The sequence below is a fragment of the Trachurus trachurus genome, assembly GCF_905171665.1.
Source record: "Trachurus trachurus genome assembly, chromosome: 15".
NCBI classification, from domain to species: Eukaryota; Metazoa; Chordata; class Actinopteri; order Carangiformes; family Carangidae; genus Trachurus; species Trachurus trachurus.
In genome coordinates this window covers 5230474-5247073 of record NC_139906.1, presented here as the reverse complement: position 1 = coordinate 5247073, position 16600 = coordinate 5230474, and the positions used below count along the sequence as shown (strand labels likewise).

The window sequence follows — 16600 nt, the reverse complement described above, 5'->3', positions numbered from 1 at the left end:
GAGACCTACTGGATCTACTCCCTCAATACCATGTCACCTAATGGCCTTAATGAGGACTTAGACATTAGGCCCTTTTTGTGAACTGGTATTTGGTGTCTAAAAGTCATAATGGTGTTCTTTAGACTTTGTGCATTTGTTTTATTGCTGATTATTGACTATAATCTCATGTTTTTGTGTACATCTTTTAAACACTTGACCTGTGTGTCTGTGTATATTGTGTATTGTGTTTGTTAAGATTTATTGTACTTTTTTGACCTCTGGGCACACTAAGTGGCCTATAATTGGCTCACCTGAAGCCCATCCAACTAATGACAGAGGTGTGGTGTCATCGGGTCTTCAGCCTATATATGTAGCTACTATATGCCTGCCACTTGTCATGCCATTTGCCTGAGGAAGACCACATCGGTCGAAACGTTGTAAGCAAGTAGGCTATCCAATAAATGGGAGCTTTAATTCAGTGTGCGGATATTCCCTTTTTTCTTTGCAATTATCCTGACTGTCCGGCACCTGGCCTAAAATAGGCATTGGCTGTGCGCACAACCACCCTGCTTTTTCTGATAATGAGTGAACCTCTGTGTGAGGAGTTTAAACAGAGAGGTCGTCCGCTCTCGTCCGGCTGCTCGTCCCACTGGTTTTGCTGAACCTCCGTTTGTCCTTCAGGCCTGTGCCGGGGATCAGCAGGAGGCCGTCCGCTCCTCCGTTCTCAGTCTGCGGGGCGGGGGTGACGTCCTTATAGCCGTCGGTGTCGGTCCTCAGGTATCCGTCGTCTGGGACCGGATCTTTACTCGCCTTCTGCTGCCAGCCGTGAGAGTAGCAGCTCATCTGGAGGAAGTTCTTCTCCTCCTCCTCGATCTTGTTCTTCTCCGTCACCATGTTCTCGGAGTTCTGCTGGTGGGCCAGCCGGTGCGTGGTGGTGGTGGTGGGGAAGGGCAGCGGCAGGAAGTGCGACGAGCCCATCATGCAGTGGGTGAAGTCTGGGGGCGGGGTCGAGGGCGGCGGAGACAGAGAGCGCTGACGGGCCAGAGAGGCCGGAGACGCTTTAACAGAAGAAGCAGCAGCTGCAGCCGCAGCAGCAGCAGCAGCAGCTTTCTTTCTGAGGAGACGTCTGCAGGATGGGAGGGAATCTGAGTTTATATCAATATATATTAATACTGTTCGCCAATCACTACACATCACCACACCTCAGCACTAACATAACAACATTAACTGTTAAGGAAGAAGGTCACAGGTCAGATTTTCCTCATTGATGGTTTATAATTGGTTTATAAATGCTTTATAAGTTGTTATAACACATGGCAGGGACAGAGACCTCAAGTTTTTAAGTTACCACTGATTAACCTCTCTCTGAATCTTATTAAAATTATTGCAAATCAAAACAGATCAGATCAAATGACCAGATTGAGGTAAAGTTTAAAATCTATCATCATTTAGTTATGATCTATACAATGTTAAATAAACAAATCATAAACAAAATTGTAGATGAAGTCCTATAGTGTAAAGTGCATATTTTAGTCTATTAAAGAAATACTCCTACAGTTTAGTGATGTGCTAAAGTTTGTGGACTTCGAAGAGACAGATTAAAGGTCCTACAGTACATTTCCCATAATGCAACAAACAGTGTCTTTTTGTCTAGTAAATGTTTATAACACTGAGCTGAGTCCATGACAACCCTGATGACACTTTTGTCTTTACCAGGCCACGTCGAGTAGTTTATGTTCTGCTCATGAATGAATCAAATATTTCTGTGTCAGCCACAAAAATATAAAAATAACTTCATATAAAACTAAAAAGTTGGTGTTTGTTTTTAAATAAAGTTTATACAACATGAACAGCCCAGCGTTGCTCCCACCTGCAGCAGTGTTTCCAGGCCAGGTGATAAAGCTCCAGGACACTGAGGAACAGCGACACGGCCGACACCGCCAGCATGAACACGATGAAGACGTTCTTCTCCGTCGGCCTGGAGACGTAACAGTTCACTGGATGTGGACACGGCCAGGCCTGAGACAGAGACAGAGAGAGACAGAGACTATAATGGGCCTGAATGTGTTTTATAGGATATTTTTTTTTACCTTTATTTAATCTCGAGAATCATTGAAAACACAAAAATACAAATAAGACAACAACAACACAGCACAAGTTAAATCAAGAACACAGAAGACAGTTTCATCCATTAAAAACTGTTACATTCATATTAGACAGAGGAGTTTTTAGCCTTAAACTGACCCTGTAGTTTTAATGTTAGTTGTAAATGATTCCTGGTGGATGCTGCAGAAAAACTGAAAGCAGTTCTTCCAAATGACGTGTTTGTCCATGGAATTCATGTCAACCAGTTACCTGAGCGAGTTGAGAATGGAGTAGGCTATGAGAGGTAAAGGCAATAATATATGATGGTATTTTTCCAATTAAAGCTTTATAGATAAATAAATAAAAGGCAATAATTGATTGATTCCAGATTTGTGTTTGTTTTTTTGTTACCTTGCAGACGTACAGAGGATGGAGGAAGATGCCGTACAGGAAGTACTGCAGACAGAGGAACACCACCTGGTACGGAGACACAGGAGGGACAATCACAGTCAGCTGAACTCCAGCTGGTTTCTCTATTGTTTGGTGTGTAATTATACTTCACAATGGAGCAGAGACAGACTGTGACTCCTGCATAAGTCAAACTTTAAAATTAGAGTAAATGACATAATGAAGCATCCACAGTATCCATAGTAACAGTGGTAGCCTACATATTCACCTCCATGACGGTTCGGATCAGGATGCTCAGGACGTACGTCTGCAGCAGCGCCCCCTTCAGGCGAATTCGACCTGCTGACGAACTCTCGTTTTTCTCCTTATCGTCATCATCCTCCTCTCTCTGACTCCTCCGTTTCTCTCCTCCACCTCCTCCTCCTCCTCCTCCTTCACCTCCTCCTGGATCGTCCTCTCTCCCACTTCCCTCTCCTCCCTCTTCCTCCCTGCTCCTCCTCTTCTCCTCCCTGCGAACCGTGTGCATGGCGTGGCCCATGTAGATCAGACTGGGAGTCGACACAAACACGATCTGCAGAACCTGAGAGCAGACGAGACAGATTTATGATTAAAACCTGTTCAGTTGAAGGAACAAATTAACAACAATCCTCATATAGTTGCATTATCATCTGTTTTCTGTCTTGTATTTGAGTTTATCTTGATACTCATCTTTTCTATTCTTTGCTGAGGGAATAAACTCCTAATTTCCCCCTGGGGATCAATAAAGTATCTGATTGTGGTTCTGATGCTATAATTATAATGCATAATAATAAATCATTGGGTTTTTTTCCCTTAGGGCTCTTTAAATCTTTAATTAATATCATGTTTTACTTCCTGTGATGTTGCTGGTTTAGCTGATCTGTTCACCAGTATATTCATATTTCACTAAATATGAAGGTTTATATTCATTCTTATTGTTTTTTGTGGCTTTTATTGTTGCTGTTTGATTTCCTGACATTTTAATGTAAAAGCTTAACGTTGTTGTTTCTTGCATCTCTGACCTTTGACTTTATCTTTTGCTCAGCGACATTGTAAATGAGTCTCCACCTCAGAGTGTTAATAAAGGTTAAATGAATGAGTGAATGGTTTATAGCTGTTTGTAGGAGTTGTGACTTGTTCTTTGAGTGATGCGTTCAAGGACCTGCACTCTGAGGCTATTGTTGGGAAGACTTTTTGACACATTCCTGCATTAGCTCATTATATACATATATTATAATACATTATATATGTACACAAAACATGACCATAATTGATTATAAAGCTGCAACTTTACACTATCCTGAATTAAATGGAAATAACTAGCTGCAACCTAATTTAAACTAAACATATTGCATGGATTTTTGTGCACAAACTCTTTTCACTCTGAATTTAAAAACTTTGTTGAATAAAGAAGGATATACTCTTTTAATTTTGAATATAAACTCTCAATAAAGTTTAAGTTCTCCTGTGTGAATCTGCTGTTTGTTTTTTTTTCTTACCCAGTATCGTATATGCGCTATAGGGAACGCTCGGTCGTAACAGACGTTTTCACAGCCCGGTTGTTCAGTGTCACAGTTAAAATCTTCCTGTTCGTCTCCCCAGGACGACTCGGCCGCCGTCCCCAGCACCAGGATCCGGAAGATAAACAGGATGGTCAGCCACACCTGTGGAGCCGGGGCCAGGAAGTGGGAGGGAAAGGCATTTAAATCATCGACTTTAATGCAACTTAATACAGGAAGTTCTCAACAGAAATAAAACCTCCATGTCTCCGCTGATCTGTATATGTGTGTTTTTCTAAAGATGTTTTTGGAGTTTTATTTGGGGTCATTTTTTTAACTTTATTTTTAACATCAATCAGTGTCTGAGTGTTGTTTTGTTTTATTGTTTACTGCATATCTTGTATGTGCTGGTTTTTCATGACTACTACTTTGGGCAGGTTGCCCTTGCAAAAGAGATTTCTTCCTGGTTAAATAAAGGTAAATAAATAAATAAAACATGTATAAAGACTCTCAGTAGTAATATAAACTTTATATGTGTTTATTATAAGAGACTCAGCGGCTGGTTTATACAAAATAAACAGGACAATGTGGAAATATATGAATGTTTAATTTATAAGGACTGTGTGTATGTGTGTTTACTGTCTGCCAGTGTGTGTGTGTGTGTGTGTGTGTGTGTGTGTGTGTGTGTGTGTGTGTTACCTTGCCAACAGAGGTAGAGTGCTCCTGCACTTCCTCCAGGAAGTTTCCCAGCAGGCTCCAGTCGGCCATGATGGATCACTCAGCTCAGCTCAGACTGTTCAGCTCCCAGTCCTCTCTCTCTCTCCGAGTCTCTCTTTTTCTCTAACTCTCTTTAAATCTCTGCAGGTACGAGGTTCACCTGAGGAGCAGAGAGGACAAAGGTGTGAGACAACAGGCAACCAAACCTTAAAACATCTGCCTTATTTTTGCACATTTTCAAATTTGTGCACGAAAAAGTTGGGGAAAAAATGCTGTAAAATCTGAACTTTTAACACTTGGCTGAGGTGGAAAAGTGATATAAACAGACTTGACGTACAGGCAGCATGAATACACGGATAGCAATGATCATTAATCAATGACGATCTCCGACTGCAAGTAAAACCAAAGACTCATTCTTTAGTTACATTCTTCTTTTTCTTCTTTTTTATATTGATTGCCATTGCACTATTTTATTATATTTTAAAGTTTACCAACCTCTTTTGGTTTTAAATATCCTTCTCTTTCTTCTTTTATTTATTTTTCTTGTGTCTCTATTATGTTATGCAAATGACCAAAGGTAGGCTACATAAGAATTTCACTGTAATTACTTGTAATAAACTAAACTAGCTGCCAGTCTGACGCTCGTAGGAACTCTCACAGCTTCATTTCAGGTTTAACTTGAGCTTCAGATGAACGTCTTATGATGCATCTTTTATGTAATACACAGTCATAGACACACAAATATGCAAATGTAACATAATGTGTATTTAGCATCATCTTCAGCCCTGCAGGTCTCAGATCCATGTGGTGAAAGGACTTAAACCAATACATAAAAACAGCGGCTAATGTCATGTTTTCATGTTGATGTCATTAGTTTGAGCTCTGACTCTTTTCATTACATCATCCTGTTTGTTTCTGCTGTCGTTTACTGTGTGTTTTAACAGATTTAACTCAATCAGTTGTGCAGTATGTTAATGGAAACATAAAAAGTCACTCATATTTCAAATTTTTCTTTTAAGTTCATGTGATTGTCTCTGGAATCTGACAGCGGTGTGTGTGTGTGTGTGTGTGTGTGTGTGTGTGTGTGTGTGTGTGTGTGTGTGTGTTATCTCTCCACCCTCTGGCTCTGACCCCATTAATAAAAATGTCTGTGCCCAATGTCTCAGTTTAGCTTCTGTCTCAGTTCCCACACTCGTCGACCGTCTGACTCTGGGGAAGGAAAAACTAGACGTTTACTGTAAACACATGCCACCACCTACCACACACACACACACACACACACACGAACAAGAGCAGAAGTCTGTCTGCAGTTGGGCACGGCTCCTTGTCCCAACAAAGTGAAGCTTGTGGAGTGGAGTTAAATAAAGTGAGTCCAGATTTATCCAAATAATAATAATAGTTGTAATCTCTTTGGGAACTGAGAGGAGGAGCTCTGAATCTGAACGAAGAAGAAACTTTATCACAACTTTTTCTATAGATTAAATGAATCATTTCTATAAAAACACACAGATACAGAGTTCTTCTGCTTTATCTCACTGGTCCAAGTTGCACGTGCTGCTCATGGAAACGTCATCATGTAAACTGTAGCTACATGTGAAGCTGGAGAGGATATTTTAGGAGACTCTGGTTTTTTAAGTAAAAGTCCCATTAGTGTTTTTCCCATGAGTGACTCAGAATGAGAGAACTTCTACAGCCTGAGCCTTTCCTGTCTGAATCATTAGATCTGAGTCTTTGATTACGTAAAATAAATAAATAATAGGTTGAACGCACAACCCTGCACACATACGATGACTTAACGTCGACTCCCATTGTGTCACTGTGAGAGGAAACGACCAATCAGAGGGTTCTTAAAACTCAAAAACACGATGAAAGTTTGAAGCAGCTAGGATCATTAATCAGCCTTCGTTTTACTTCACAACTGATCTGATTGAACAATATGGATCTAAATTTAAATATCTTCATCAGACTGACAAAATAACTCCACATGTTTTACCACTAAAAAAAAGTTAAATTACTTTAATGTGATGTGATGAAGAAACTCTGCACATGACGACGGGAACAAGTAAAAACACAATTTAAGTGGAAGATAAAAACTTTGCAGCAGATTTTCATTATTCAGCCTCTGCACATATTGATTAACATCTGTCTTCAGATCAGTTATTGATAATATTGACTTCACTGTGACGAACTGAGAATCTACAGGAGAGAACAAAAGTGATAAAATAAAACCAGAGTTTAAGTTTAAAAAGTTTAAAGTCAGATCCCAGATTTTCTTTTTTTTTTTTTTACATATACCCTCTGATGCCCCTCCCATCCTGTTTTTGTTAAACACAAAAGCTTTGAACAAACCATGTGTGTGTGTGTGTGTGTGTGTGTGTGTGTGTGTGTGTTTGTGTGTGAGTATATGTGTGTGTGTATTTATGTCTTTCACAAGTGCTCCCAGCATCATTAATAACAATATTACTTCCTTGTATAGACTTTCTCTTGACCTCTGTGTGCATATGTGTGTGCGTTTAGGTGTGTGTGTGTGTGTTATCAAGACAGGATGCAGAACAATACTGAGTGCTCATGGTGAATGGGCACACACATGCACACACACACACACGCACATGCACACACACACGCACACACACTGGACCTCTCTCTGTTCATTTAAAATAATAAATGATGAACCTTTGACTTCACTCAGACATGAGGATGTTTTTCATCCGATAATAAAGTGGATTTAGAAACTTGGCGCTTTAAACGTTTTCCAGTTCATTGTATTAATACGATAAACATGATAAAAACCTGATCTGAGTCATTGATCAAAAGCAGGGGAAATAATTCATAATTAAAGCCGCAAGCGGCTATGACGGGCCCTCGTTCCACGCCACTCGGCGTCTCGCTATCCCCGGGCCGCTCTTCGAAACCCCCGTGCGCCACCGGACGCGGGCGGCTGCGTCGAGGGCGGTCCCCTCGTCGAACACGTGAAGTTTCGAGCAAATCGGACAATGTACGATGGAGTTACGGCAAGTTTACGGTTTGTCCACCAGGGGGCGGTAACGGGATGTGGGCCGTTGCGTTCGGGGTCGTTACGTCATCACACATGTGAAGTTTCGAGCTGATCGGACAATGTCGATGCAAAATATGGCATTTCCTGTTACAACCAGGGGGCGCTATGAGTGACGAATTAAATTAATATGTCAAATCGTTCAGGGTCACGCCATTATCATATCCAGCAATTTTGAAGCTGCTGCGATCAAATCTGTGGGCGCGGTAGCATTTAAACCTTTTTAGCTGAATTCGGGATCTTGGCCGTGCCCTAGCAGCCACGCCCTTTGACCTACACACCTGCGGAGCACAAGCCGTAATCAGCTTAGTCTGGAGATGTTCTGTACCCAATTTGAAGTCGATCGGACAAACTCCATCGGAGGAGTTCGTTTTACGTCAAAAAAATGCTAACCAAAATGGCCGACTTCCTGTTGGGTTTAGGGCGTGGCTTTAATTCAACTTTTTGTATGTTTGGGTATGATACACGTGTGTGCCGAGTTTCGTATGTGTACGACAAAGTAAGCGAAATTTGTCTATGGAGAATTTCGGAAAAACGTCAAGGGGGCGCTATTGAGGCATTTAGCCACGCCCATGGGAAACGACTCTATCCGCTGAAAGAGCTCGCCATTCTTGACCTGTGGATGAAATTTCGTGAGGACACGACTTCGTTAAAGCCACGAAAAAGGCAAACGTAATTGTACGATAAAAAATCGTCAGTCGCCGCGGCGGCACATGGACGCCGTTCATCGTATCTTCACAGCGTTCATAATGTAGCTTCAGCAACTGGTTCTGCATGTATTAGAAGTGGAATGAAGTTGATCGGGTGAAGTATGGATTTTTAATGAATTTTTGCGTACTTCCTGTTACCACCGGGGGGCGCTTTGAGCCAGGCAGGAAGTCGATACATCAAAACGTTCAGGGAGGAGCCAACGTCATGTCCTTTGAATTTCAAGTGGCTACGACGAAGTATGTGCGCGTGAAAGGCAAACGTAATTTAAATTGGGAAGATACACATTCGCCGCGGCGGCACACGGACGCCGTTGCTTGTAGGGTCAAAGCGTTCATGATGTAGCTTCACCATCCGGGTCTGCATGTATTAGAAGTGGAACGAAGTCGATTTGGTCAACTATGTATTTTTAACAAATTTTTGTACGTTTCCTGTTACCACCGGGGGGCGCTATTAGCGACGTAGGCAAATAATATGTCGGATCGTTCAGGGTCTCTCCATAGATTTTTGCACCAAGTTTGAAGCATCTACGATCAAGTATGTGGGCATGAGAGCCAACCGTATTTACATGGCGAGCACCGAAACAGTCGCCAAACTTCGGGGCACGCCAGAGGCCAAGCCCTTTGAGCTACAGACCTGCGGAGCACAAGTTAAGCTCAGCTAGGTCAGACGATGTTCTCTACCCAATTTGGAGCCGATCGGGCGTAACCCCTCGGAGGAGTTCGTTTTGCGTAAACCAAATTTGAAGCAAAATGGCCGACTTCCTGTTGGGTTTTGGGCTTCGCTATAAGGCAATTTTTTGTTCATCTTCCATTGATAAATAAGTGTGGTGATTTTGGTCCGCTTTCATTAACGTCATTTTTTTCCCTATGGGTTTTTTGCAAAATTGTAGGGGGCGCTATTTAGCCATTTGGCCCCGCCCAAATACGACGCTGGCAAATTATCAAATTTTTCGCGAAGCCCCACGAGGCTACAACGTTTGGTGAGTTTTCGCGCATGTTAAGGGGGTCAAATTGGCGATTATATGTTCGGGAGAATAATAAGAATAATTAAAGCCGCAAGCGGCTATGACGGGCCCTCGTTCCACGCCACTCGGCGTCCCCGCTACCCCCGGGCCGCTCTTCGAAACCCCTGCGCGCAACCGGACGTGGGCGGCTGCGTCGAGGGCGGTCCCCTCGTCGAACACGGGAAGCTTCGAGCAAATCGGACAACGTACGATGGAGTTACGGCAGGTTTACGGTTCGTCCACCAGGGGGCGGTAACGGGATGTGGGCCGTTGTGTTTGGGGTCGTGACCTCATCACACATGTGAAGTTTCGAGCTGATCGGACAATGTCGATGCAAAACACGACATTTCCTGTGTCCACAAGGGGGCGTCTTGAGCGAGCTAGCGTACGATCAAATGGAGGCGTAGAGGGCGGGCCTCTGATCATGTACTGAAATTTTGAAGTGTCTACGACCAAGTATGTGGGCGTGGAAGGCAAACGTAATAGCATGGCGACTAAACGAGCAGTTGACCAACTTTGTCGCCCCCTAGCAGCCACGACGTTTGACGTAGAGAAAAGCTTTTAATAGTGTTTGACCAGCTTGGTCTCCTGATGATCTGTAGCGAATATGAAGTCAATCGGGCAAAAGCCGTGGGAGGTGGCAGTTCACGATGGAGCGCTATTCCTGTCGCCTCCACAAGGGGGCCATTAGCCGTAGCGTCATAGCGTTCATGAAATACTTTCACCAACTTGTTCGGCATGTTTTAGAAGTGGAATGAAGTTGATGGGGTCAACTATGTATTTTTAATGAATTTTAGCGCACTTCCTGTTACCACCGGGGGGCGCTATGAGTGACGTAGGAAAATAATATGTCGGATCGTTCAGGGTCACGCCCTCATCATGTGCACCAAGTTTGAAGCAGCTGCGATCAAATCTGTGGGCGTGTTAGCATTGCAAACTTCTTAGCTGATTTGTGGGACTTGGCCGTGCGCTAGCAGCCACGCCCTTTGACCTACAGACCTGCGGAGCACAAGCCGTAATCAGCTTGGTCTGGAGATGTTCTGTACCCAATTTGAAGTGAATTGGGCGAACTCCCTCGGACGAGTTCGTTTTGCGTCAAAGAAATGCTAACCAAAATGGCCGACTTCCTGTTGGGTTTAGGGCGTGGCTCCAATTCAATTTTTTGTATGTTTGGGTATGATACAGGTGTGTGTCGAGTTTCGTATGTGTACGTCAAAGTAAGCGAAATTTGTCTATGGAGAATTTCGGAAAAACTTCAAGGGGGCGCTATTGAGGCATTTAGCCACGCCCATGGGAAACGACGCTATCCACTGAAAGAGCTCGCCATTCTTGACCTGTGGATGAAATTTCGTGAGGACACGACTTCGTTAAAGCCACGAAAAAGGCAAACGTAATTGTACGATAAAAAATCGTCAGTCGCCGCGGCGGCACACGGACGCCGCTCGTCGTATCTTCACAGCGTTCATAATGTAGCTTCAGCAACTGGTTGTGCATGTATTAGAAGTGGAATGAAGTTGATCGGGTGAAGTATGGATTTTTAACGAATTTTTGCGTACTTCCTGTTACCACCGGGGGGCGCTATGAGCCAGGCAGGAAGTCGATATATCATAACGTTCAGGGAGGAGCCAACGTCATGTCCTTTGAATTTCGAGTGGCTACGACGAAGTATGTGCGCGTGAACGGCAAACGTAATTTAAATTGGGAAGATACACATTCGCCGCGGCTGCACACGGACGCCGTTGCTCGTAGGGTCAAAGCGTTGATGATGTAGCTTCACCATCCGGGTCTGCATGTATTAGAAGTGGAACGAAGTCGATTTGGTCAACTACGTATTTTTAACGAATTTTTGTACGTTTCCTGTTACCACCGGGGGGCGCTATGAGTGACGTAGGCAAATAATATGTCGGATCGTTCAGGGTCTCGCCATAGATTTTTGCACCAAGTTTGAAGCGTCTACGATCAAGTATGTGGGCATGAGAGCCGTTCGTATTTACATGGCGAGCACCGTAACAGTCGCCAAACTTCGGGGCACGCCAGAGGCCAAGCGCTTTGAGCTACAGACCTGCGGAGCACAAGATAAGCTCAGCTAGGTCAGACGATGTTCTGGGACCCAATTTGGAGGCGATCGGGCGTAATCCCTCGGAGGAGTTCGTTTTGCGTAAAATAAATGCTAACCAAAATGGCCGACTTCCTGTTGGTTTTTGGGCTTCGCACGAAACAAATTTTTTTCATGTCTGGGTATGATACATATGTGTACCAAGTTTGGGCAGCCTGCGAGAAAAAAAATTTTGGTCCCTATGGCCGGGGGTCAAAAGTTCAAGGGGGCGCTGTTGTGCCAATTTGCCCCGCCCACAAACGGCGATAGCATCAGACGTCAATTTTCGCAAGTCCCGACGTGTGTCCCAAGTTTCGTCCGTTTCTCGTCTTGGCAAAGGGGTCAAATCGGGGTTTAAAGTCGCGGAATAATAATAATAATAATAATTAAAGCCGCAAGCGGCTATGACGGGCCCTCGTTCCACGCCACTCGGCGTCCCCGCTACCCCCGGGCCGCTCTTCGAAACCCCCGCGCGCAACCGGACGTGGGCGGCTGCGTCGAGGGCGGTCCCATCGTCGAACACGTGAAGCTTCGAGCAAATCGGACAACGTACGATGGAGTTACGGCAGGTTTACGGTTCGTCCACCAGGGGGCGGTAACGGGATGTGGGCCGTTGCGTTTGGGGTCGTGACCTCATCACACATGTGAAGTTTCGAGCTGATCGGACAATGTCGATGCAAAACACGACATTTCCTGGGTCCACAAGGGGGCGTCTTGAGCGAGCTAGCGTACGATCAAATGGAGGCGTAGAGGGCGGGCCTCTGATCATGTACTGAAATTTTGAAGTGACTACGACCAAGTATGTGGGCGTGGAAGGCAAACGTAATAGCATGGCGACTAAACGAGCAGTTGGCCAAATTTGTCGCCCCCTAGCAGCAGCGCCGTTTGACGTAGAGAAAAGCTTTTAATAGTGTTTGACCAGCTTGGTCTCCTGATGATCTGTAGCGAATATGAAGTCAATCGGGCAAAATCCGTGGGAGGTGGCAGTTCACGATGGAGCGCTATTCCTGTCGCCTCCACAAGGGGGCCATTAGCCGTAGCGTCATAGCGTTCATGAAATAGCTTCACCAACTTGTTCGGCATGTTTTAGAAGTGGAATGAAGTTGATGGGGTCAACGATGTATTTTTAATGAATTTTAGCGCACTTCCTGTTACCACCGGGGGGCGCTATGAGTGACGTAGGAAAATAATATGTCGGATCGTTCAGGGTCACGCCCTCATCATGTGCACCAAGTTTGAAGCCGCTGCGATCAAATCTGTGGGCGTGTTAGCATTGCAAACTTCTTAGCTGCTTCGTGGAACTTGGCCGTGCGCTAGCAGCCACGCCCTTTGACCTACAGACCTGCGGAGCACAAGCCGTAATCAGCTTGGTCTGGAGATGTTCTGTACCCAATTTGAAGTCAATCGGACGAACTCCCTCGGACGAGTTCGTTTTGCGTCAAAGAAATGCTAACCAAAATGGCCGACTTCCTGTTGGGTTTAGCGCGTGGCTGCAATTCAATTTTTTGTATGTTTGGGTATGATACACGTGTGTGTCGAGTTTCGTATGTGTACGACAAAGTAAGCGAAATTTGTCTATGGAGAATTTCGGAAAAATTTCAAGGGGGCGCTATTGAGGCATTTAGCCACGCCCATGGGAAACGACTCTATCCGCTGAAAGAGCTCGCCATTCTTGACCTGTGGATGAAATTTCGTGAGGACACGACTTCGTTAAAGCCACGAAAAAGGCAAACGTAATTGTACGATAAAAAATCGCCAGTCGCCGCGGCGGCACACGGACGCCGTTCGTCGTATCTTCACAGCGTTCATAATGTAGCTTCAGCAACTGGTTGTGCATGTATTAGAAGTGGAATGAAGTTGATCGGGTGAAGTATGGATTTTTAATGAATTTTTGCGTACTTCCTGTTACCACCGGGGGGCGCTATGAGCCAGGCAGGAAGTCGATACATCAAAACGTTCAGGGAGGAGCCATCGTCATGTCCTTTGAATTTCAAGTGGCTACGACGAAGTATGTGCGCGTATTTGGCAAACGTAATTTAAATTGGGAAGATACACTTTCGCCGCGGCGGCACACGGACGCCGTTGCTCGTAGGGTCAAAGTGTACATGATGTAGCTTCGCCATCCGGGTCTGCATGTACTAGAAGTGGAACGAAGTCGATTTGGTCAACTACGTATTTTTAACGAATTTTTGTACGTTTCCTGTTACCACCGGGGGGCGCTATGAGCGACGTAGGCAAATGATATGTCGGATCGTTCAGGGTCTCTCCCTAGATTTTTGCACCAAGTTTGAAGCGTCTACGATCAAGTATGTGGGCATGAGAGCCGTTCGTATTTACATGGCGAGCACCGAAACAGTCGCCAAACTTCGGGGCACGCCAGAGGCCAAGCGCTTTGAGCTACAGACCTGCGGAGCACAAGCTAAACTCAGCTAGGTCTGACGATGTTCTCTACCCAATTTGGAGCCGATCGGGCGTACCCCCTCGGAGGAGTTCGTTTTGCGTAAACCAACTTTGAAGCAAAATGGCCGACTTCCTGTTGGTTTTAGAGTATGTCATTTTATGAAATTTTTTGAAGATCTCGGGTTGATGAATACGTTTACCAAGTTTCGGACAAATCGGTGTCGCAGACCCTCATTCCCTATGCGCGGTCTAGGGGGCGCTGTGGTGCCATTTGGCCACGCCCACATGCGAGACCACCACAGAATGGCAATTTTTGGGCTTCCCCCCCTGCGTGTTAAATTTCATCCGTTTCCCGGCTTGGGAAAGGGGTCGAAATCGTGTTCGAAGTCGCGGAATAATAATAATAATAATAAACATTACAATATCTGGGGTTTTTGCTGCCAGGTCTATGCAGTACTTGGTTACTTGCTTGCTTACTTGTTGTTACTCGTCGGCTGGCACGTTGATGTATGTGCATGTCGAATTACAATAGGGTCCTCCCTGGGACGTTGTCACAGGCTCGGGCCCTAATAATAAACATTACAATATCTGGGGTTTTCGCTGCCAGGTCTATGCAGTACTTGGTTACTTGCTTGCTTACTTGTTGTTACTCGTCGGCTGGCACGTTGACTAATGTGCATGTCGAATTACAATAGGGTCCTCCCTGGGACGTTGTCACAGGCTCGGGCCCTAATAATAAACATTACAATATCTGGGGTTTTTTGCGCCAGGTCTATGCAGTACTTGGTTACTTGCTTGCTTACTTGTTGTTACTCGTCGGCTGGCACGTTGACTAATGTGCATGTCGAATTACAATAGGGTCCTCCCTGGGACGTTGTCACAGGCTCGGGCCCTAATTAAAGCCGCAAGCGGCTATGACGGGCCCTCGTTCCACGCCACTCGGCGTCCCCGCTACCCCCGGGCCGCTCTTCGAAACCCCCGCGCGCAACCGGACGCGGGCGGCTGCGTCGAGGGCGGTCCCCTCGTCGAACACGTGAAGTTTCGAGCAAATCGGACAATGTACGATGGAGTTACGGCAAGTTTACGGTTCGTCCACCAGGGGGCGGTAACGGGATGTGGGCCGTTGCGTTCGGGGTCGTTACCTCATCACACATGTGAAGTTTCGAGCTGATCGGACAATGTCGATGCAAAATATGGCATTTCCTGTTACCACAAGGGGGCGCTATGAGTGACGTATGAAAGTAATATGTCGGATCGTTCAGGGTCACGTCATCATCATGTGCACCAAGTTTGAAGCCGCTGCGATCAAATCTGTGGGCGCGATAGCATTTAAACCTTTTTAGCTGAATTAGGCAACTTGGACGTACGCTAGCAGCCACGCCCTTTGACCTACACACCTGCGGAGCACAAGCCGGAATCAGCTTGGTCTGGAGATGTTCTGTACCCAATTTGAAGTGAATCGGGCGAACTCCCTCGGAGGAGTTCGTTTTGCGTCAAAGAAATGCTAACCAAAATGGCCGACTTCCTGTTGGGTTTAGGGCGTGGCTCCAATTCAATTCTTTGTATGTTTGGGTATGATACAGGTGTGTGTCGAGTTTCGTATGTGTACGACAAAGTAAGCGAAATTTGTCTATGGAGAATTTCGGAAAAACTTCAAGGGGGCGCTATTGAGGCATTTAGCCACGCCCATGGGAAACGACTCTATCCGCTGAAAGAGCTCGTCATTCTTGACCTGTGGATGAAATTTCGTGAGGACACGACTTCGTTAAAGCCACGAAAAAGGCAAACGTAATTGTACGATAAAAAATCGTCAGTCGCCGCGGCGGCACACGGACGCCGTTCGTCGTATCTTCACAGCGTTCATAATGTAGCTTCAGCAACTGGTTGTGCATGTATTAGAAGTGGAATGAAGTTGATCGGGTGAAGTATGGATTTTTAAAGAATTTTTGCGTACTTCCTGTTACCACCGGGGGGCGCTATGAGCCAGGCAGGAAGTCGATACATCAAAACGTTCAGGGCGGAGCCAACGTCATGTCCTTTGAATTTCAAGTGGCTACGACGAAGTATGTGCGCGTGAAAGGCAAACGTAATTTAAATTGGGAAGATACACATTCGCCGCGGCGGCACACGGACGCCGTTGCTCGTAGGGTCAAAGCGTTCATGATGTAGCTTCACCATCCGGGTTTGCATGTATTAGAAGTGGAACGAAGTCGATTTGGTCAACTATGGATTTTTAACGAATTTTTGTACGTTTCCTGTTACCACCGGGGGGCGCTATGAGCGATGTAGGCAAATAATATGTCGGATCGTTCAGGGTCTCGCCATAGATTTTTGCACCAAGTTTGAAGCGTCTACAATCAAGTATGAGGGCATGAGAGCCAATCGTATTTACATGGCGAGCACCGAAACAGTCGCCAAACTTCGGGGTACGCCAGAGGCCAAGCGCTTTGAGCTACAGACCTGCGGAGCACAAGTTAAGCTCAGCTAGGTCTAACGATGTTCTCTACCCAATTTGGAGCCGATCGGGCGTAACCCCTCGGAGGAGTTCGTTTTGCGTAAACAAACTTTGAAGCAAAATGGCCGACTTCCTGTTGGGTTTTGGGCTTCGCTATAGGAGGATTTTTTGTTCATAT

At 45.3% G+C, this 16600-nt stretch overlaps 1 protein-coding gene across 1 annotated transcript; it reads right to left on the bottom strand.

Moving 5' to 3' along the window:
- Positions 1-271: 271 nt before the first annotated feature.
- Positions 272-4811, bottom strand: LOC310998005 (gap junction alpha-5 protein-like). The gene is made up of 6 exons (XM_083987889.1): positions 4689-4811; positions 3990-4154; positions 2741-3052; positions 2476-2541; positions 1850-1998; positions 272-1105 (listed from the first exon to the last, which is right to left on the bottom strand). The coding sequence occupies exons 1-6, from the start codon at positions 4755-4757 to the stop codon at positions 586-588; spliced, it is 1281 nt and encodes a 426-aa protein (XP_083844015.1). The 5' UTR covers positions 4758-4811; the 3' UTR covers positions 272-585.
- Between the last annotated feature and the right edge of the window lie 11789 nt (positions 4812-16600).